The 23,056-nt window shown below is 39.8% G+C and overlaps 2 protein-coding genes across 2 annotated transcripts; both read left to right on the top strand.

The window, feature by feature from the left end:
- The first annotated feature begins 6,781 nt into the window (after nt 1-6,781).
- Nucleotides 6,782-8,160, top strand: LOC104452847 (protein EXORDIUM-like 2). Its single transcript, XM_010067340.3, has one exon. The coding sequence runs from the start codon at nt 6,844-6,846 to the stop codon at nt 7,735-7,737; it is 894 nt and encodes a 297-aa protein (XP_010065642.2). The 5' UTR covers nt 6,782-6,843; the 3' UTR covers nt 7,738-8,160.
- A 1,914-nt stretch (nt 8,161-10,074) lies between these two features.
- Nucleotides 10,075-14,838, top strand: LOC104455101 (bifunctional riboflavin kinase/FMN phosphatase). The gene is made up of 11 exons (XM_039316819.1): nt 10,075-10,585; nt 10,916-11,052; nt 11,430-11,616; nt 12,052-12,182; nt 12,258-12,327; nt 12,416-12,481; nt 13,405-13,559; nt 13,653-13,748; nt 14,084-14,235; nt 14,318-14,401; nt 14,497-14,838. Exons 2-11 carry the CDS (start codon nt 10,974-10,976, stop codon nt 14,620-14,622), a joined length of 1,146 nt encoding a protein of 381 aa, XP_039172753.1. The 5' UTR covers nt 10,075-10,585; nt 10,916-10,973; the 3' UTR covers nt 14,623-14,838.
- Nucleotides 14,839-23,056: the final 8,218 nt, after the last annotated feature.

Genomic DNA, 23,056 nt, shown 5'->3' on the forward strand with positions numbered 1-23,056 from the left:
TACACCCTCGCCACCAAGAATGTCCCAGTGTCCGAACCTCGGTCCTTGCATTCCCGTGAATACGAGCCGTGTGGTCACTACGGCGGACCCCCTCATACCCATGATCCAAAACTTCAATCCAAGCTCCTCGGGCCGGAAATTTCTTGCTCAGATCCGAACCCGACAGGTCGAGCGCACGACGGTCGTTGATCTCGTGGAGGGATCGACGGTTGTGATTCAATTACTCTTATTAGACGCCTGTCAAGGCTTAAGTATTAGTCATTGTGGTCCAGGGGGAAGTCAGTCGAAAATGTCTAACGCCGTCCTAAATGGTGCCTATTTTTCACCCACTTGCGCGACAGCTTTCTCTTTGTTCCTTTGCTTTCGGACCGGCGAGCCACCCCATCATTCAATGTAAGATAAGATAAAGAAGCAATGTTGTAGGATGAATGGCATTGTCGTTTTGTGATAATTCGCTGATTCTTGTTTCTAATCTAAAGGGATAGTAATATCTCACTTCTTTTAAGGAATATTCTCAAAACACTTCATTAAAATATATTAAAGAAAAATTATGTTCGATTTTTGAAGTATTAATTATACAGGTCGCAAGCACGCTTAGCGAGTAACCTTAATGCATTAAGAATTACACTATTCCCGTTTCTAGTTATTTAACAAGCGTTGCACATGCACTTTTAAGAAAATTAATAACAAGGTTTTAGGCCAAAGTCTTGTGCTTGCTATTTGACATATATGAATATTTCATTTGAGTATATGCAATGGCAGATCGGCTTTGTTAGTGAATAAATTAGGCGAATGGCATAAGTTTGATTTTTCACATCACTGAAAATAATAACAATAATCCGGTGCATATCGGGCCAGCCACTCGAAACTCGAGGCAAAACTTTGGTTGACATTTTATTAAACCTTAAAACTAGTGGTTGTATCATTAGGTCGGGGATTTATCTAGGCATTCCTCTTCACAAGAAAATATCTCCCATGTATAAAACTTTTTCACACCTAATCATGGTCGACAATTTTTAACATGGTGTCATAAAAGTACTTGAAATTCATGTCACCTCAGCCTGTATAGAACATCATGATTTTGATAATAAAATCAAACAATTAATTAACAATGAACACATGCCGATTTAAATCAACGTACGAATTAAGTGTATCTCTCGCTTTATATCAAATTATTTCATTTAATTTCGTCTCTTGTCCGGAATGGTGATCATATCGTGCAAAATGGGTTGTGTCCAAAAATTATGAGCGCGAAGACCTTTCAAGGGAGTCTGTGCACTCCATTATTTGAGATGAGAACATAGAAATTTGGAGAAAGAAACCAAAACATGAAAGGGAGTTTGATTTTGTCGGGTCTACACCCACTTCTAGGACAAGGGGGAAGGCCTTGGGAAGGAGGATAATGCTCACACATCCTTTTTGACTATCCCTTATATGCCAGCTAATGAAACAACTGGATTTATTCTGACCCCCCATGGCGTGCCACACGGTCTTTCCCCTCCATGCCCCGTAACTTCTTCCTTGGTGGCCGCACAATATCTGAGGTCACCATCCCTCTCCATCGATACAAACATGAACAGCTCCCCCTGTGGTCCTCAAAATTCCCCTTCTTTCTCAACTTTGATTATGATGGGATTCTTGGCTTGTCACTCCCAAACAAGAAATGGAAATTGGGTCTCTTGCTCTTTCCTTTGCTTTTAAAGATTCTATTAGATGGTCAGGTTTTGTCGATAAGTGTCTCGAGATACCGGTTACTTGTATTTTACAAAGAGCTGCATGATGATTCTACATAACATGAGAAAAATTGTGCATCGGATATAGAAGTCTTTCCTTATTTGAATATTCAATAAGTGTCCTCGAACATTGTTCTAATTTCATATATATATAACGCTTTCGATGATAATATATATAATCGATATTTTATAAATAAGATACTTTATCACAAACCACGTTTGGACACTTATTAACTAGATTCTTTACTGGCAACATCAAAATTCTTACCTCCAAAGAGCATTATATACATATATGTGTGTTTATATATATAAATAAATAAATAAATAAATAAATAAATATATATATATATATTTTTTTTTTCTTTTGACTTTTTAAAGTTATGAGTTATTAATCATTTTTTCATTATGACTTAATAGCTTATTTAATTTTTTAAAAATCATGAAAAGTATAACGGAAATGTATTTGTATAACTTGAAAGAATTTTGAATATTTGTTGAATAAAGATAAATCAAACCAAGTCTGTTAATTTACTAAGGATTTTGAGGATTTTGAAAACGTACCCCCGATATTTGATAAGATGAATTAATTATGTTTCGAAGCTTGCATTTCTATTTATGCCCTCATAAAAAGAGAATGAATTTCCACTCTTCAATGTTTTTAAACATGTTTTGATAATTGATCTCTCTTTCACATTCTTGCCAAGTGTCCTTAAGGCACTTATGAGCAAGACATTTGTTTTTTTTTTTTTTGTTTTTTAAGTCAAAGCACTTTAAAAAACAAAAATGTGTCTCGCCGACGAGCGCTTTTCATGGGACTTGTAACTTAATAAGAAAACATTTCAATTTTAACACTTTGATAACACATAAAGCAAGAGCAATGATATATGGGCAATTCTAATATTCGGGACAACTACATAAATAGTTCATAAAATCATACTCAATATGCAACGTTATTCTTGAACTTTTAACTTATTTAGTGTGATTCCTAAATTTTATCATTATCTAAACTATTAATTTGTTCAACTTTTACATGTTCAATCTAGATATGAATCATTGATCTCGCCCCTTCAACTTCGATCTCTCCCTCTCTTTCTCTCCTTCTTCAAATTTCAGCTTTTCTGGTCTCTTCAACTTTTGGATGGGAGGACTCTCCCTACCTTTCCTCGTTGCTTCTCCTTTTATTTTCTCTTGTTTTTTTTCCCTTACTCTCCCAATCTAGTTTAGATTTAGGAACTTTACTCTTCCGATTTTATATTTGGAAGCTTTTCTCTCCAATTTAATTATAGATTTAGGAATTTTAATGAATAAGTATTCCACTTCTAGTTTTAATGATATTCATGGTAGCTTTGATGTGAAATTTGTTCTCGTTCAACGTATTTTTGTTAAAAGCTTTGGTGTGTTGCGCTTGTTGAAGGCCTCACTTTCATGGGTATTAGATCTAAGCTTATTCAACGTGTTTATATTGTCTCAATATAGTGATGATGTTGGGGACACCAAACCTAAGAGCACATTATTAAAAGGAAAAGCTGTAACTACAATTAGAGATCTCGATATATGCTCATCACTGATGAGGATATTTGATTTGGCAATTGGCCGCTGATCCTTTTGTTCGGATGTCATCACAAATCTATTTATAAAAGACGAGCGTATGATAATCTTTGCCAATCGTGCCCTGATGATGTATTGGGATTTCTTGTGGTTGGTTTATTTCGGAGCTCTGCAAATTTACCTTGTTATGATGACTTTTGAGATTCCCAATAAATCCTTTCATGTATTATTTTGGTAATGAATGAATTTTTATTTTTACAAAAAATGAAAGAAATAGAGTTATCACTGAATTTGAATCAATGAAAAGATAACATTGAATATTTTCATATAATCTAGAGATTAAATTAAACATGTATAAAAAAATTAAAGACTATATTCAATAGATTAAAAATTCAGCGAGAACATTACAAATTAAGTTAAAGTTTGTAAAAGGCATTGAATAAATAAAAAATTTAAAGATGATATTGCACATTAATCTAAAATTTGAAGACTATTCGGTGCCATTTGCCTTAATACATGCTTAAACTATTGTTTAAGGGGAGTGCCCATGCACAAAATCCAAAGTGGAAAAACCAGAGCCTCTTTTAAGAGCCCGAGGGGGGAGGCCCCCGGGGAATTCGGACGCAGGCTACTTGTCAATGCGTTTAGGCTTTTGCAGAGAAAACAAAAGACAAAAGATGTGGAGGAGTGAAAATGATGCTGATTGAGACAAGAGAGAGCGTCAGTGCAGAATTTAGAGCGCAACTGTACAAATTAATGCATGAGCTCATCCAATCAATCAGGCAAAGGTCGGGTCTAATCTTATCTAATCTAAATTCGTCCATTTGCGGTTGAGCAAACAGTCTCTTTGAAACACGGCCATGTACGATCTGATCCGGCACAGCATGGGTCGAGATTCGACTGAAGTCATGAGCTGGAGCTGATGCGTTGCATTCAATCAGAGCCTCATCTTTTCCTCTAACCCTTTCTTTAGAAGGGTGTAGAATAATAGTAAGGGGAAAATGGAAAGATATAAAAAGAAATGGGTGGAGAATTGAGAAAATTTTACTTTCTTTAAATCGAAGATAGAATATGACCAAAAAAATCAAAGATAGACAAGGGGCGTGCATATTTCCTGGTCCAATCCAAAAATCAGAATGGTTCGAACCGAGTCAATGAATTCTGGGTGGTTCTTGAGGGGACTATAATTGAATTGATTGGAACCAAATCTTAAAAGTAATTTTTTTTTCTTTTAATGCTGTGAAACTCCACTTTGTAGGGAATAGAAGAAATAAAGAAGAAGAAGAAGAAGAAGAAATCAATTATTTTATGATTCCACAAACTAGGTAGCTCCTGATTCCACAAACTAGGTACCCATCTTGCTCAATTTGATTCCAAATTTTAAGGTGGTTACTAACTCACCTCGAAACCAATCACTCCTTGTAAGAGGGCAAGGAATTGAAGTGAAATGACAATTCCACCCTTGGCTTTCATGATAGAATGCCAATTCAAAAGTTCTTGTAGAGCTTATTTGAAAAGAAAAACATATTGTTTCTTCCAATTTTTTAATGACAAGTTAAATATTTTCAGATCCAATCAAAAAGTTTCCAAGGCCCGAAAACCTCTAGATAATTGATTAATAGTGTCTAGAGACTAAAAAGGAATCCCATTAGATCGAGGTTAGGGTTGTGTTTTAAAATAGCATACTTGTTTCGGATTTTCATTAAATCTAAAACCGTAGATAGAGACAAATAATACAATTATCACATCGATCTATTTGTACAACTATTTTATTAATTAATATATCAACGATGATCGGTGTGGAGAAATTATTTTCCATTGGAACTAAAATAACAAGTCATATTTTGTATTTAATAGTTTGAATTCTAAGATGTAAAATTCAAGGTATTCCCAGGAGAGAAGAAATAAAAACATTTCTACCAAATTGGGGATTGGGGCATGTTGGTGAAAATAAAGAGCACGATCTTGTCAGCTCGCCAAATTTATTTGACAGATGAGATAGTCCTTAACAAAGCTCTTGAGCTCTTGAGTTGTAGTGAGGTAAAATTTTAAGTCTTTAACCACTGTCGGATTCATTAGTGGGGTAAAAATTTAACTATCGTCGAGGTTCCACAACAACGGCCCACAATAATTTACAAATTAATAGTCAGCATTTTTCATTCTTTTGATTTTTTGGTACCTAAATCAAACATAACGTCAACTAATTAATTTTTATATCAAGTTCTTTTTTGGGGGCCCCTCTTCAAAATTGGCGTGCAAGGGTGGGTCTATAACGCCTAAAGTCTCAGGGTCGACATCAAGAAGCTACTACGAGCCTCTCTGCCTTACAGCTCAGACCGCCACGTCATCCCTACAGCCTGGCAGAGGCTCTCATCCCCGCATCCCCCGACCAATCGCTTCACTCCACGTGGCGCTCCCTTTGACGTTGACCCTGATCCTTTCTCTTCACGAGACTGTGTTTTGCCCACGCTAATTATTGCGCGCACGAGTATCCTACGCGGCTACATTGTACCGAATACCTTAAAAAAAACCAAAAGCACGGACTTCCCCAATTGGTGCGAAAGCAAAGACATAAAAATGGTCGTCGTTTTTCTTTTTCTTTTTCTTCTTTTCAATTTAAAGAGAAAAAAATATTGACGCGACACTTTTTATTATAAATAATTTTTTGAAAAAATTGAAATGAATGAACCAAAGAGGACATGTTAGGTATGCTCTTTTTCCCTTGCTATAAATTACTTTCCCTCGATGTTAAAATTAGTAATCACTTTTCTCAGTTTTGATAACAATAAATGTTGCATCATCATTCGCGTCACCTACCCCCTAGAATCTTGGGTAGGACGTACATCTACGGCCAATTTCGTGCAAGAGCAGGAGGTACTTTTTTTTTGGGATCTTTTAAAGAAGGGACTAGTACTGTTTAGCACACAGAATTTTTTTTTTCTTTCTTGGGGGGTTGTCTAGGCCTTAGATTGATTTTCTTTTGGGGGTTATCTAAGGTGACATGACATTCATAATTTTTCTTTGTACTTTATCTGTATAATACACTTGACTCATCATTTCTCGTTCGGCGAATGAATTATTTTTATAATTACAACCATGAAATATCTATTGGACCAAAATCAATCAGAATCATTACGATTATGTAAATGCTCTAAAATTCAATCAAAAAAATTACATTCAATTTAATGTTCAAGTTCAAATAAAAATTTCTTGTTCTAACAACGCAAAAAAATAATCAATTTTCACACGTATTGCGCACTATGGATTAAACACAATATTTGACTTAAACGCATCATCACGTACGAACACTATGATATCTATATGTATCGAAATTGAAATTGACTAATGGCCAGAAAAAAAGAAGAAAAGAAAACGAATTTGATATATATCACAAAGTCACGAGGATGCACAGAAGATAAAATAAAAAATACTCGGCTAATCTCTCACAGCTGTCTCCCTCTCCTCCTCCTCCTCTTCCCACTATAAATACCCTCTCCCTTCGTATTTTTTCCCACTCCCTCTCTCTCCTCTCTCTCTCTCTGAAAGCTTCGGGGCCGCGTCAATGGCGTCTCGCTCTCTCACTTTACCTCTGTTCTTCCTCCTCTTCATACTCTTCTCAAGTTCCATCTCCTCCTCCTCCGCCGCCCTGGTCCAGCAACAACCCCTCGTCCTCAAGTACCACCACGGAACTCTCCTCAAGGGCAACATCACCGTCGACCTCGTCTGGTACGGTCGCTTCACCCCCACCCAGCGCTCCGTCATCGTCGACTTCATCCGCTCCCTCGGCTACCCCCGCTCCCCTCCCCCCTCCGCCGCCTCCTGGTGGCGCACCACCGAGAAGTACAAGAGCGGCAGCTCCAACCTCGTCGTCGGACGGCAGGCCGTCCACGAGGCGTACACCCTCGGTAAGTCCCTCAAGAACCGCCACCTCCGCGCCCTCGCCGGCAAGTTCAACGCCGCGCCGGGCACCATCACCGTCGTCCTCACGGCGGCGGACGTCGCCGTGGAGGGGTTCTGCTCGCGGTGCGGGACGCACGGGGCGGCCCGGCCCGGGTCGGCGTTCGTGTGGGTCGGGAACTCGGAGACGCAGTGCCCGGGGCAGTGCGCGTGGCCGTTCCACCAGCCCATGTACGGCCCGCAGACGCCGCCGCTGGTGGCGCCGAGCGGCGACGTCGGGGTCGACGGCATGGTGATCAACCTGGCGACGCTCCTCGCCGGCGCCGTCACGAACCCGTTCGGGGGCGGTTTCTTCCAGGGCCCGGCGGACGCGCCCCTGGAGGCGGTGTCGGCGTGCACGGGGATATACGGGTCGGGCGCGTACCCGGGCTACCCGGGGCAGCTCCTGGTGGACAAGGCGACCGGCGCGAGCTACAACGCCCACGGGCTCGGCGGCCGGAAGTTCCTGCTGCCGGCGATGTGGGACCCGACGACGTACGCATGCAAGACCCTCGTGTGATCGCGCCACGTGGACGACGGAGATCATCATCCATGTACTACGGTCTCTAGATATTGTGAGGGCGGTTCGTTGCACTGTTGTATAAAGACTCTGTCAGGACTCGGTTCGCGGTTCGAACGGGTCGAACCGGGATGGGTTCGATTCGGACTGGGTTTCGGCCGGGAATTAGCGGACGGTCGGTGTTGTGTTGTCGCGAGGTTCGAGGGCTGTGGGATAAGGATGAGCTTCTCTCTTATCTTTTCTTTGGGGTTTCTTTTTTTTTTTTTTTAATTTTCACTTTGGCGTCTTGCGCCAGGCATGCCAGGCATGTACATTGGATTTCCGAAAAGGGGAAAGAAAAAATATGTAAATATATATAAAATGAAGGGAATGATGAAAATGCGTTGAAAATAAAGTAAGTTCTCGGTCTTTTTGTGGGCCCCATGTAATGGTAATCATGCTGTGGCTGGAGAGACAATAATGTGACAAACCCCTTTTTCGGGTTAAGGATTGAATTTTTTTTTAAAAATTATTTCTTGGTCGACATTGTCATTTATTTAATTGGGATTGTTCGAATAACTTTTTTCAGAATTAATATTTAAATCCTGCGTGGTTCTTACGTCCTACCAAGTTGACATTATTTAATGTCTCTCTTTTGGACCACAAGAAATGCATGCATCCGAGGATTGTATGGGATAGATTCGAGCTTTGATTCGATTCTATTCTTTCGAAATGATTTTTTTAATCCTGCGACCTAGCAGAATTTGATGTGATACTTTTTATGTTGAAACATCTCGGTCATGCAGTCGGCGGTGGGACCTAAATTTAGTTTAGAATTTTCAAGTCATGCTAAATTAGTTTTGCCTAAAAACAAACTTTTGCCCCCATTAAATCTCTTATTTGAATTTTGCCCCTCCCGATTGATAATGCTTGATTAGCAATTCTAGCATCTTAGAACTTTTACTCGTTACAGATGAATAAAAGCCTAAACAATCTTAAATTTTCTCATACTTTTCGAGTGAGAGCATTGTATCTCCGATCGGTAAAAGTAACTTTCATGATCTAGTTTGGCCCATGACTTTGGGCCAGACGGACCAGACGACATAGGTTTCGATGTTTGAACTTTTTGAGTTTCGGAATTTTTAACATATGCTCAAATTCCAATTAGCATGTGTAGCCCATGCTTATGTCCTCTGTTTTGCTCCCTACTCCTGCCCTTTCTCGTTTTACACGTTTTTCCTTTGGGCGTCCTCCTGTTCTCGTGATTGCAGTTGCTAGGACCTCAATTTTACAGTTGTTACATTGGCGGATGGAACAATTTTTTGAGTTTCTTCGTCGGTCCTTTTTGGCTCTAATTATAATAATATCACAAAGGTCCATTATATGCTTCGGAATATGCCCCCGGAATATGCTGAGGAGGACTCAAAAACTTTTCCATCCATTGGTTTTGGTCGTATCGTGTATGCAATTATTGCAGCTTTACCTTCACCTACCAAAAACACCCAGAAAAATTCTGCTGAAAAGGAAACAATCTTATAAAAATCTCAGTGCCGGACACCAATGTTTCCAAGCGAATGTCTAATGGAGTATTTAGTAACATTTAGGTGTGTTTGTTTATGTTATTTATTTATGTTTATTTACAAAAATTCTGTTTTTTGTGAACAAAAAATAAAACACGTTTTTTTATTCTGTTTTTTGTTCCTAAAACAAAATTGGAATGCAGAAACAAGAAACAAGAAAAACTTGTTTCTTGTTTCTGGAACAATTTTTAAAAACAAATTTTCTCTCTTTTTTTTTCTTCTTCTTTTTCTTTGGCTGGTTGCCGGCCTTGGCCATGGCCAGCGATCGGCCGTCGAGGGTCGGTGACCTCGCCGGAGCGTCGCCGGCCCCCGGCGAGGTCGAGCATTGCTGGCCCCTTGGCCTCGCCTTGGCTTGGCAAGCTCGGCCTCACCGGATTTAGGCGAGCCCAAGCTCACCCGGCCAAGATGAGATCGAGCCTCACGCGCCGGCGATAGCTCGGCCTCGATAGGGGCCAACGAGCCTCACCATGGTTGGGCGAGGCTATTGCCCCTCATCGGCCGGTTGCCAGCCATGGGCGAGGCCGACGACCGCCCAAAGAAGAAAAAAAGAAAAAGAAAAATAAAAAAAAAAAAAAAAATTAAAAAATTAAAAGAAATAAAAAAGAACACAAATTTACCAAACGTGTTTTTATTCTTTTTTTTTTTTTATTTCGGAATTAAAACATTTTTTCTAAAAATTATTCCACAAAATAGAAATAATTTTTTTTATTCTCCATGTGATCTTGGACCCCAAACGTGGGTATGTGAGGATAGTGAATATTCAATGCATTATTTTTATAAGTCTAAACATGATGTTGAGACGCTCAAGTTATAAACATTGGAGGGAAAGTCTCGAGCTGATATAGTAGAGAAGTACCCGCATCTAGCGTTATATCTGAAACGCCACAAATACCAGATCACTTACTAGTTAGGATGACTCGCTTGTATTATTTAATGAGATAAAATATTCAAATCGCATTACATTATGGGCTAAATAATTGATGTGCTCAATTTTAATCGATCGTTCCAACACAATATATTATGGTAGGCATGCTTTAAATGATTTATTTATTTGTGAAATTAACTTAACACAGTGCAATATACATATAACCAAAATAATTAGGCCTGACACTAAGCATATGTTCCATTGGGTGGATAAGACAAAGAGATCAAAAGCACGTGAGAGCACAAATTCCCCGGGGTAAATAAATAAGAGACCAAGCACGCATGACAAACTAGAATCAATCGACCGTGGAGATCGCCGGCCGCTCCTTCCGCGTCCCCGTGCCGGCGTCCCTCGGCTGTCGACGGTACTCTCTCTCTCTCTCTCTCTGTGCTTTTCAACTTTCTTCTCAGAGGTAGCTACCGAAAGCTCATTCTCCATTTGCTTGCATTTAGCGTGTTTGAATTAGTACTTTCTCTGAGGACTGCGGGTAAACATAGGATTCTATTGCCTAGTAATCTAGTTGAAGCGATGAACGTGAGTGGCGAGACGTGAACTACCGAACCCCTGACTGTCAATCCCGCTCCCGGGAACCGTTGGTGAAATGGGCTATCTTGAGTTTGGTGTAAGATCGATGTAGTGCAGAATTCTCCTGTTTATAAACTCTTGGACTGACAGACTTGTGTCTCTGTTTTAGGCCTGATCCGGGAACGAGAACATTGCACCTGAATTGTGATCAGCGTAGGATCGCTCCAATGTCAACTACTGCACAGCCTCTGAAGAAGTTAGTCTCAGGCGTTATCCTTAATTTGGATGGCACTCTTTTGAACACAGGTCAGTTTTTATTGTTTTCCGGTACATCATGTCCACATGTTATTCCATGGTCTCGTCGTTCTTTCACCTGCCTTTCCGTTTTGAAGACTATTCCGTGTTTGTCATCTATGCATCTTTATGTGTTTTTTGTATTGGTCGAGATGCAATTTGAACAGTATCAATTTTAGTCAGAGGGCCATATTTTCCCCTCATCATGCGGTAGGCGAAACCAAGAATCTTTTGTACCAAAAGCATGCTTTGGAATGTGTAGAAAAACTATGGTTGAATTCGTAGTTTAATGAAGATTCCAATGTCTATGAGTGCTTAATTAATCTAGCATCTTTGCCTACGTTGACGTCCATCCTTTCAACAAGTTTGTTATTTTCCATTCATTGCAGATGGCATTCTAAGCGAGATTTTAAAAGTATTCTTGGTCAAATATGGAAAACAGTGGGATGGTAGAGAAGCTCTTAAAATAGCAGGGAAGACGCCCTTTGAGTCTGCAGCTGTAATAGTTGAAGATTACGAGCTTCCTTGTGCAACAGAAGAATTCGTCTCTGAAATCACTCCAATGTTTAGTAATCAGTAATTGAGCTATGAACTTTGCTTAATTTTGTTGCATGCTTATTTAAACCTCTGTATTCAGAGAGATTCTGAAGACCCACCTCTTGTCATACTCTGCGTTTCATCGAACAGTGACATTCTTGACATTCATTTTATATATCGCTGAGATAATAGTTCCTTTTTTTTCCAATGATAATCTATCAGGTCATGTCTGATCGTACATTCTTTGTTTTCATCTGTAAAGTGTGGCGACAAGATTTTCTATGAAAAGATATGAACTTCATCTGATTAAGACATGCGATTCTTGGATGAAGTTATTATGTTTTCTTGACAACCACTCCACTTGCAATCTCAGGCAGTCGTTTGGTGTGTAGAGAACTTATTTGCAGCTTGCCTTGCATGCACTGTAATATTTCAAAGATTTTTTAATTGCTCAGTCATTTGATCTTGGAGCAGATGGTGTAAAATTAAGGCACTTCCAGGTGCTGACCGGCTAATAAAGCATCTGAGACATCATGAAGTGCCAATGGCACTGGCATCTAATTCTCCAAAAGAGAACATTGAAGCAAAAATATCTTATCATGAAGGTAGGTACTTCATAATCCTTGAAGTCCTTTGACCTGTAGTTGGGACTGCTAAATCAACTGTGCATTAAAACATAGGTTGGAAGGAGACATTTTCTGTCGTCATTGGGGGTGATGAAGTGAGGATCGGAAAACCGTCCCCCGAAATGTGAGAGATATATATAATCATCTTCACATCATTCAAATTACTAGTAATGGAGTATCTTCTAAACTGTAGCCTGTGCTCTGAATTCCAGATTTCTTGAAGCAGCAAATAGATTAAAGATCGAACCTCCTAACTTGCTGGTTATCGAAGATTCTGTGTAAGTCATTTATATCACCGACAGTGAAAATAGTCCTTCACTCTGGCACTCTGTTCCACTGTACGGCACGATTCATCAGTAAACTGGATTGATCTTTCCCACAGTTGGCATTGCATTGAAGTTAGGAATTATTCAGTGTTGCTATCACTTGTCAAAATAGTTTCTATGAGCACAAACTTTGGGTTTTTTTCTATGTCACCCTTTTTAAAATATATTCATGTTGACTGGTCCATTCGTTCAATTAGGAAAAGGTATAAACAGAAGCAACAGCTTTTCAATACGCCAGTATAGCTATTTGTAACGAAGTGTTATAGGTTGAAACTTGAAAGAGAGTTGTCTTTATAAAATGTCACTAGGTCCTTGATGATGTGTTCCTGTCGAAAGAAAGTCCTTGCTCACATTTTTAACATGTTTTGTGCCACTTGATTGTATGTGAATTCTGACCAACTCTAGTCGATATATTGCGCAGTTCATTTTTTACAGGAGGAATTTTTCCTCAAATGATTCGCGTCATCGGAGTCTGTCTTGCTGGTGCACCATAATTTATGTATAGCAGTACAGTTGCACATCTATTAAATCCATAGCTCCTCAGAAGGTAGAGTTTGTCAAATGCGGTAATGCTTGTAACAGGCCGTCTTATGTCTTATAGAATAGATTAGAGGCTGCTATTTGTCTGCTAGATGTATGTTACCAATGAATTCCCATTCTGGATATTTTTCGTAGGATCTCATCTTCCTATTCTGCTTTCCCTTCCTTTGTCGTCTAAAGGAGAGCTACAATTAAGGTAGCATGGTGGGGGACCTTCCTCTGTTCATCATACATATATCATCCTGGAACGTGTCCACCATCTCCTATCCACATCGGTCTCTTTTTCATTTCCAGGCCATTTTGTTTCCAACTTTTACATGTTTATTCAATGGTAGACCCGGTGTTACTGCTGGCAAGGCCGCCGGAATGGAAGTAGTTGCCGTACCATCCCTTCCCAAACAAACTCACCTTTACACTTCAGCTGACGAGGTCATCAACTCATTACTTGATTTAGGACCTGAAAAGTGGGGCTTGCCTCCATTTCAAGATTGTAAAACCCTAGACCTTCACTCCCGATTATGCTTTACGATAGCTAGCTTTATCATATCAGATTCTAATTCAGAAGATTGGTTTTGATGGGCAGGGATTGAGCGCACTTTGCCGGTAGAACCGTGGCATATCAGCGGCCCCGTCATCAAGGGATTCGGTCGTGGCTCTAAACTTCTTGGGGTTCCAACAGGCATTGTCCGATATCTCCACCCCTCCTTTCTTTTCTGGTGTGATCATATTATTCTCAGTTAGTTCTTACTGTTCGCTCTTCATTGCGGCATTGGATCTGGAAGCATCATAGTGCCATATCTCTAAACAGAAGAATAAATTAAGTAGCAATGCTTTAGATCCTCCCTTGAGATATAGTAGACTAGTGCACTCTTGTTACTGCTTTTAGTTTCTCCTTCTGCTCAAATGTCAGATTGCTAATTCTATGCCACATATTATAGCTTCAGTTGTTTGTTACTTGGACTAACTGCGGCATTCATTTCCTCTTTGTAAAACCACCTTTTTTTTTTTTTCCAGCTAATCTATCAACGGAAGGCTATTCAGATCTACTCTCGGAACATCCCTCCGGAGTATATTTCGGCTGGGCTGGACTATCGGCCAGAGGCGTCTATAAAATGGTCACGAGCATCGGTTGGAATCCATACTTCGACAACAAGGAAAAGACAATCGTAAGTGAACCCAGCAGACGGTTCAATCTGCAAGCACTTTCTCTCCTTCTGCAATTCTTCTAACTGGATCTTTCCATGGTAGGAGCCCTGGCTGTTGCACAAGTTCGACGAGAATTTCTATGGAGAGGAGCTGCGTCTCGTCATCGTCGGCTATATACGAGCAGAGGTATGGTGTTCCTTCTGTTTTAGGCAAATCGAGTACGATATCCTGCTTCTCTTTGCTAAAGAGGCTCGTGTGAATTTTGCCGTCGAAACTTTCAGGCGAATTTCCCATCGCTCGAGAGCCTAATAGCAAAGATCCACGAGGACGGGGATGTCGCGGAGAGAGCTCTCGGTTTGCCATTGTACGCGAAGCACAGGGACGACCCGTATCTGAAAATGTATTGAAAATGGGCAATTCCTATTTGCTACTCTATCCAATTGTCGAAACTAATACCGTATCGATCTTACAACTCTGCAAGGAATCGCAGCGGTCTTATACTCGATTGAGAGTGATAAAACAAGAGGCTTGTAACCCCTAATACATCAACACCTTGTATCTATGAACCAGACAGTCATCCCATGCCGCCCATAATAATTCAAATACATGCGATTTGATTGAGACATTGTTTTTATGGCTTATAGCTTGTTTGGTAAAGTCAGCTAAATTTTTCTATTTTCCAGAACAAATCAGTTGTGAAAGAATAGTTGTGGAACAGAAGTTCAAAAAATCTACTTTTTTGTTCTTGGTAACAGAAATGGAATATAAGAGTGCGTTTGTTTGTTTGAATGATAAAATAAGAGGCTTGTAACCCCTAATACATCAACACCTTGTATCTATGAACCAGACAGTCATCCCATGCTGCCCATAATAATTCAGATACATGCGATTTGATTGAGACATTATTTTTATGGCTTATAGCCTGTTTGGTAACGTAAGCTAAATTTTTCTATTTTCCAGAACAAATCAGTTGTGAAAGAGTAGTTGTGGAACGTTTCAAAAATCTACTTTTTGTTCTTGGTAACAGAAATGGAATATAAGAGTGCCAAGCTTGTTTGTGTTTTTGTTCAAAAATTGTTCCTAGAACGTAAATAGAAAAAATTAATTTTGTTTTGGGGAACAATTTTTGATCGAAAACACATTTGGTAAACTTGTTACGGAAATAAAAAAAAAAAGAACAGAAAAACGTTTGGTAAATTTGTGTTTTTTTTTCTTTAATTTTTAATATTTTTATTTTATTTTTCGATATTTTTCTTTCTTTTTCTTTTTCTTTTTCTCTTCCTTGTGGCCGGCGCGAGGCTCGACCTCGTTGGATCCGGGCGAGCCCGAGCTCGCCACCAAGGTGAGGCCGAGCCTCACTAGGGCCGGCAACACTCGGCCTTGCCGGGGGCTAGTGACGCTCTAGCGAGGTTGCCGACCCTCAACGGCCGGTTGTCGATCATGGCCGAGGCCTATGACCAAAAAAGAAAAAAAAAGAAGAAGAAAAGAAGAAGAAAAAAGAAAATAAAATAAATGAGAGAGAAAATTTGTTCTTAAAATTGTTCCAAAATAAGAAACAAGTTTTTCTTGTTTCTTGTTTCGCCCACCTTGTTCCCGAGAACAAAAAAAAAAAAACAGATTTGGAACAAAAACGCAAACAAACGCGTTACTTATTCTTTTTTTTTTTGTTCCCGGGAATAAAAAAACATAATTTTTGTTCATAAACTGAAATAAAGAACATAAACAAACACACCCTTAGGAAGTGATTTCACATGAGAAAGCCCAACTATTGTGACCTTTTCGGAGGTGAATCATCAAGGGAAAGGTCCATTCATGGTATCAGAGCCATGGTTTCGTTTTTGATATTATCCATTCCATGCGCTTGACAGGTGAATCCAGAGCTGAGAAGATCTCTTCTCATTATGTCTATAGAACTAGAAATTCTCGAAACACCAGTTTCTCTTGCTCCCTCCTCTTCATCCTTAACTCCCCCAGAGTTTCGTGTTTCAAATGCCTCTAAGATAGATTATCTTTATGAAGTCTCTCTTAGCAATGAAACCAAGATTTCTGAAACCCAACTCCCCCTCATGAACCCTTATTCTACTTTTGCCAAGCCCAACTCATCATTTTCACCTATCCGCTCCATCCGCCAGCTTATTTATCAAACCCCATAACAAGTAAAGGAGTACGTTCAGTCCTTTAAATTCGACCAGCATCTTATTCCTGCTACTGAAAAGGAGTACTTTGTTACTCTCCAGATCCCTCATGAATTTCCCAGACAATGGGCTTAACAAGGATACACTCATGTCCATTATGGGGCTGTTCGTCTTGCTCTCACTTTCCATGGTCGTAAAGGTTTGCCAGTTGTGGCAAGAATTGCATTGTTAGATACTAGATTTCTACAAACAAGATGCTTGCATTGGCTACTATTCAAACTACTTTGAATGCCTAACAGTCTTTGTCACTCTATATCCAAACTTCAACATCGCCCCTTTCGCACCTGCCATTTTCTTTTTTGAAAGTCCAAGTCCAAATCCACCGGAGCCCCTCAAATTACGACTCGTAGCCGCAACACTACACTACCAGATGGTTTACCGAGTGCAGAACCATGCACTTGACCTCAACTTCAACAATGGTAATGAAGATGCTTTGTTTATTTCCATGCAGAATGACCAAGCATCATGTATCCATGTTCCTAGACAGATTCCGAAGGATACATTGGCCAAGCTCCTTCCGTAAACTTGGATTACCAACTACCTAAAAGCTATATCAAAGACAACAAGCCTTTCCGCCTCTACGGACTCGTAGTTTGTAAAAAAAGATGGAATTGTTTCCATCAAATTTGGCAAGGAAAAAGGAAGAAAGTCCTTCTATCTTCCAAACCCTCTTCATGATTGAACCATGTGTTCCTCAATCTATTTCTGAGCCAGATCCAAAAAAACACGTTCGGCACTTCAATGGTGATGGACATCCTGTTCATTACTATAAAGATGACTATGGCCATTGTTTTTGGGATCCCTTTTGTCAATGTTCTTATTGTACAAATTCTCTTGACGAGGTAGATCCTTTTGCAAGATCTCTACCTCGACCGAAAAAGCCAAAGGATAAGATGTACCAAAGGTACTTAGACGAAGATTCCTCTGTTGATACTCTTGGTGAATGTGACAAATACCAATTCATGGTTTCTTATGCACCACCTCCACCACCAGAGTCCAGTACTACATCCCAAGCCTTACAAGATCCACCAAAAACATCACCACTATCTCCTTCCCAGAAGAAGCAAGCCCTCTCTCCATTTTATAAGCCAATACTCAAATGGGCTAAGAAGCACTCTTACCCCCTCGAAGTCCCAAAAGAAGTACCACCCACTTCTTCTATCGCTATGTTCCAGGATACCGACTTTCCTCCTCTTGTCAAGGAAAGTTCTAAACTCTTGTTCCCCTCGCCGCGTAAGAGTTTATTGATCCCCATGGCGATATCGCCATGTTCCTAAAATCCCTACTCCCACCGATGTGGATGAACATGGGAGACAGAAAAAACCTCGCCGTTGAAGCGTTCTAAATTGGCAATCGAGACTTTGTTGGCACAAAACAATGCCTTCAAGGCAATTGACTCCAAAATTGGAAATGTGCAACAAGATCTCCGAAGGTATTATGAAAGTACCAAAAAGATACTTTCAATTCTAGAAAAGGCTTCATGCTTTGGAATCGGGACAACATCTTGGGTACCATTATCTTGAAAGTCCAAAACCAGAAATAGAGAAGCTCAAGAGGCAGATCCAGCTTCTTGAAGAAGGAAGGTTCAGACCGTTTGACCCATTGGCATATCTTGTTAAAACCGGGTATTTACCCCCACCGCCACAAACATCCATTTTTGCCACTATTCCAACAAACATCCTTACGTAAGAGAACCGAATATGGCGGACATACGAAATCGCCTCAAAGCCCCGCGAAGGAAAAGGGGAAAGAAAAATACCACCCTCTGGATCAAGTTCCATTGTTATAAGAGAAAGGCCAAATCGAGATGATGCTATCAAATCCATTAGAATCTTTTCTAAAGGATTTAGGCACCCAGGAACCTGACCCTTTTATCCAACAGCCTGAACAGCCTGATCCTGTCATTCTAGAAAAACAGATTTTGTTCCCTGTAGAGCAAACTTCTCGTGATACTGAATCAGATTCTTCAGTATCCCTCTCCTCTTCTTCATCCTTCTCAATTCCTACGTTGATTCCCTCCCCATTGCACCAATAACTTCATCAATATTCATGGCTGACCCCCGGATGATGAAATTGAATCAAACTATTCGAACCGTAAATTAGTCGACAAGCAATCTCGCCAAAGATGTATCCATAGCATCAAAACAATTCTTCACCATTGATGATATTTCTTATCACAAATGGCTAATAAGGCTTGAAGAATTTCATACTTGGTTGAATACCCAGTTTATCACTAACCATGATATGAATGACGTCTTGTACAACTTTGTTACAAGGTTCACAGGAAGCTTAAAACTCTGGTGGCAATCAATTTCAGAACAAAACCAGATCCATTTTCTGATGTCACCAAATTTCAACCATGCCATCACTCTCTTATATCATGTCTTTGTGGGGAAACCTGCTGATCTCATAAAGATAAAAAGAAGAGAGTTTTTCGAGAGAAGATGCTGCTCCCTCCAGAAAAAAACATCTTGATAAACATTATCGAATAATGCTTAAGCTTTTTAATTCAAGTTGATTAAAATGCAAAATCATGTTTTCCTTACTTCCATCCCTAAAGAATCGTCCCAGTATGGTTGAAAGATCTTTCTTCGGAAAACAAATACAAGATGTTCCCTTAGGCGAAATACAACAATAAGTTCATTTATGTCTTGAAGAATTGTGCTTAAAGCGCCAGATGGTCCGTACTTACATCACAGACGACAAACGCCTTGAATCAGCTTGTTCTCGTCAGAAGTTAAAAATTAAATACTCCAAGAAAGACTGTGATGGAACTTGTGGCAAGTATTCCGGAAGAAGAAACACTACAAGAAGTTTTGGATAAAGAATTCCAAACATGGCTCCAAGCATTTCCGGAAAAAGAAGAAATGTCGATACCTACGCAAAAAGAAGGATCACACAAGCCACAAAAATCGAACCGTTGCTACATTTGCAATCGAAAGGACATTTTGCCAAAAACTGTCCCTCAAGCGAGAAAATGTCGAATCATCTAATTCATCACATTGAAAATGAAACAGTATTTCTCTTGAAAATGATGATATTGAATCCTTATTCTCTGCTGATGAAGAACCATATGAACAAACTCTTTGTGTCATTCTCTCTTACCAAACTTCCAATGAGACTGAGTCAGACTCAAAGTCTGAAGATATTTTCCATATATCATCATCATCCCGTAACCAAACCTTGACATATTTTCAAGTCAAACTCACCGTCCCCATTTCCCGTAAAAATCCTCACTACAAAGTTTGCCAAACCCATCACCGTTATTGCTCATTGATACAGAGCGAGTTGTTCAATATTAGACACCAAAGTTCTTCCCGAAGAATTCTCGACTCCTTAAACCCGATACTTCACTCGTCAGAGATACTTTCTCCACAAATGTCGAACTACTCTTGTAATCGGCCCGCTTCTTCCTCGTGCTTTATAACCGCAAAAATCTTTGGATCAAACCTTCCCAATAAAGATCTGATAATTGGGTGGGATATCATGACTCAAATCTCTCAGCTTCGCATCATTCCTAGAAAATGCCTTAGATATAAAGATTAATTCTCAGAGTTCGTCAATATTCAGAGACTATTTTCCATTCAGATGAGTCTACTAGATCAAATTATGCAAAAGTTGTTAGAATCTTGTTCAGAATCCCATGTAGAATTCGCTCAAAAGTGTTCCCATCCTTTATGGGAAAATCCAGAGTTCTTTGTTCGCATTCCTTTCAAGAAAAATGAAGACATAAACCCAACCAGGGCGAGCCACATGGGAATGAAGCCGAACATCTGGTTTTAGCTCAAAGGAATGCTCTAACTATCGCAACAATGCCTTATTGAAATCTCCGATAAACAATGGGCTTGTGAAGCCTTTTATGTCAATAAGCTGAGATTGATGATCAACTATCAACCTCTCAATCTTTTCCTCCAAGATGATAAGTTCCCTTTACAATCTAGAGATTCTCTTTTAGGGTCTAACCAAGGCCCACATCTATTCCAAATTCGACCTCAAAGCCGGATTTTGGCAATTGGGCATCCATCCCGAAGATGCATTCAAAACAGATTCTCAGATCCCGAACCAAAGACTTCCAATGGAAAGTTCTTCCTTTTGGCTTAAAGGTAGCACCATCCCTCTTCCAAAAGGCCATGTGTCGTATCTTCCAACCGATCTTATCAAGTGCGGCCGTATACATTGACGATATTTTGCTCTACGATCCCGATGAAAGGTCCACACCGCCAACTCCTGAGCAGTTTGCGAGAAATCGTGAAAAAGCATGGTATTATGCTTTCTCAAAGGAAGATGAATATTACCCATGTAAAATCGAATTTCTTCGTATGCACCTTAACAAAGGTACATATTACCCAGGGTCACATATCGCTAAAGAATTATTGAAGTTTCCTCAAGACAACTTCACAACAAAGCAAGTTCAGCAATTTTTTGGGATAATTAATTATCTCGGGGTTTTTGTCCCAAACATTGCAAAGCTTCGATTCATTTGCAATCCATGCTCAAGAAGAATTCCCACCTTGGGGAAAAGCTCGCACTGCAAATATCGAACTTAAGGAGATTATGCAATCTCCCACCATTATAGATACCATCAACAGGCAAAAGGATTCTCCAAACTGACGCCAGTGACGAATACTGGCAGCCATTATTTTTGAAGAAATTGATGGTAAGAGACACCTCTGTGCTCATAAGAATGGAAAGTTTTCCCAAGCTGAAATGCATTACAATTCCACTTTCAAAGAAATCTTAGCAATAAAAATGGAATAAAAAAGTTTGAGTTTCATCTCATCGCCACCACTTCCCGGTGGAATTAGACATGGCATCTTTCCCTCGATGACCAAGTTTAAACAAAAACAGATTCCAAATTCCCAACTGCTTCGATGGGCTGAATGGTTCTCAAAATACTCATTTGAAACTAAGCATATTCTTAGAAAGAAAAATGTACTTGCTGACTTCTTATCAAGGCCAAAAGCACCAGCCGAGATCAATATGTACATCAAGAGACATGCTTTCCATATGCTTAATCATGGAGTGAAATACAAAATTGAGAATATCAAAGATTCACAAAGCTGGAAATACCCCCATGAGATTATTCAGCAAATCCAGAATGACAGTCTTGCTGAGAACCTGGAGAACCTCATGTGGCAAAGCCACACAAACCTATTCAGATTCAATGGAGGTTCGATTATTTATCATTTTGGGTTAAATATGAAATATACATTCATTCATCCTCTTATATGGAAGGAAGATGATTTCCCTACATAGCTCAAAACGTTATTATGGTACTTAACCAATAAATACCTAATAACTTTTGAAATTCCAACCAGAAGATTCATTGCCAACCTCACAAGGATATTCCTGCTCGTAAACATCGAAAGAATGTTATAGAAATCTTTTAGATTTTCTAAATTGGTTCTATCATCCTACATGTTGGAAACAAGACTTGGAAAAGAACCGAGATCCATGACGCCAATCCTAAGGTCCACACCATCCTCGTTTTTCCGACGTCCATGAAATTTTTGCGAAATAATGGTAGTATTCTCGATGCACACTAGAAATAGGAACCACATCCTATAAACCTAACTTGAACAGAGAAGTCCGGATTTACAAATTTTATCCTAGATCTGTTCGACTTTTGTGAACATGAATATCGAGAACTCTTAAAAATCTTATGCCAAGAAAACAAGACAATTCCCGAAGATGTTTGGAATAATGTAAACACTACGTGGGATCATTATGACCTAGCACTGTAGAAAGCTAAGGAAGCACTCGGACAATACGTACAAGTCACATTGTCCCAAGAGCCTGAAATGACAAGCGAAGATGACATTGTCCAATCCACCTAGGACCCCTATGCACGCTTTGGAGGACCTCTGTCCCAGGATCTTTACGAACAATTCCAAAGCATGGACACATCTTTCTATGCGCAGCCATCCAACTGGCCCCAGCCAAGAATTCCTGACCCTCAAGAAGATGAAAATACAAACTGGGCTGAAGAAGAAGCATCACATCGGCTCATGAACAAGCATCCTCATCACGAAGGCCCCTGAATCAAATCCTCTCACCAAGACCTCAAGCCCTTGAACAAATACGAGACACATCTCCTAGAAGACAGCTCAAATGACTCAGTTTGTAGCTACAATGCTTGTGACGGACGAGACCGTTGAGTTTGTACAATTTCACTGTAGCAAAATCACTGTTCACTTTTATTGTAGCACTAGGCTAGAGAAGGTACCGTCTCATCGATTCTTGTTCATAGTGTGCGAATAATTCCCTCCCGAAAGTTTTCGGTGCCTCTGTTTGTATCTGGACCCGTGAGCTAGGTCCCTATGTGTGTCCTTGTGACCTCTTATTGCCTATATAAGGCAATGATGGTGTATTATTTTGGGCATAGTCCCCTGAAGTAAAGTGTGTGCTTTGTGAAAATCTCTCCATGGCTTTCTAAATTCCTCTTCTTCTCCAGCCTTGGTAAGATCCTTCAAGAAATGCAGCTGTGCAGGTAAACGTTTCCATCCTAAGATCTCTCGAAAATGTCTCTAGGCTTTGAACTAAAAGGCTGAGTGATTTTTTGCTAAAAGGCTGCCCCTAAAGGGCTTGAACGGGAGTTGTTTGCCCACTGTGGGATGCATACCTGCAGGAAATTTACTCTTCTTCC

This window comes from Eucalyptus grandis, chromosome 7, assembly GCF_016545825.1.
Source record: "Eucalyptus grandis isolate ANBG69807.140 chromosome 7, ASM1654582v1, whole genome shotgun sequence".
Classification (NCBI taxonomy): Eukaryota; Viridiplantae; Streptophyta; class Magnoliopsida; order Myrtales; family Myrtaceae; genus Eucalyptus; species Eucalyptus grandis.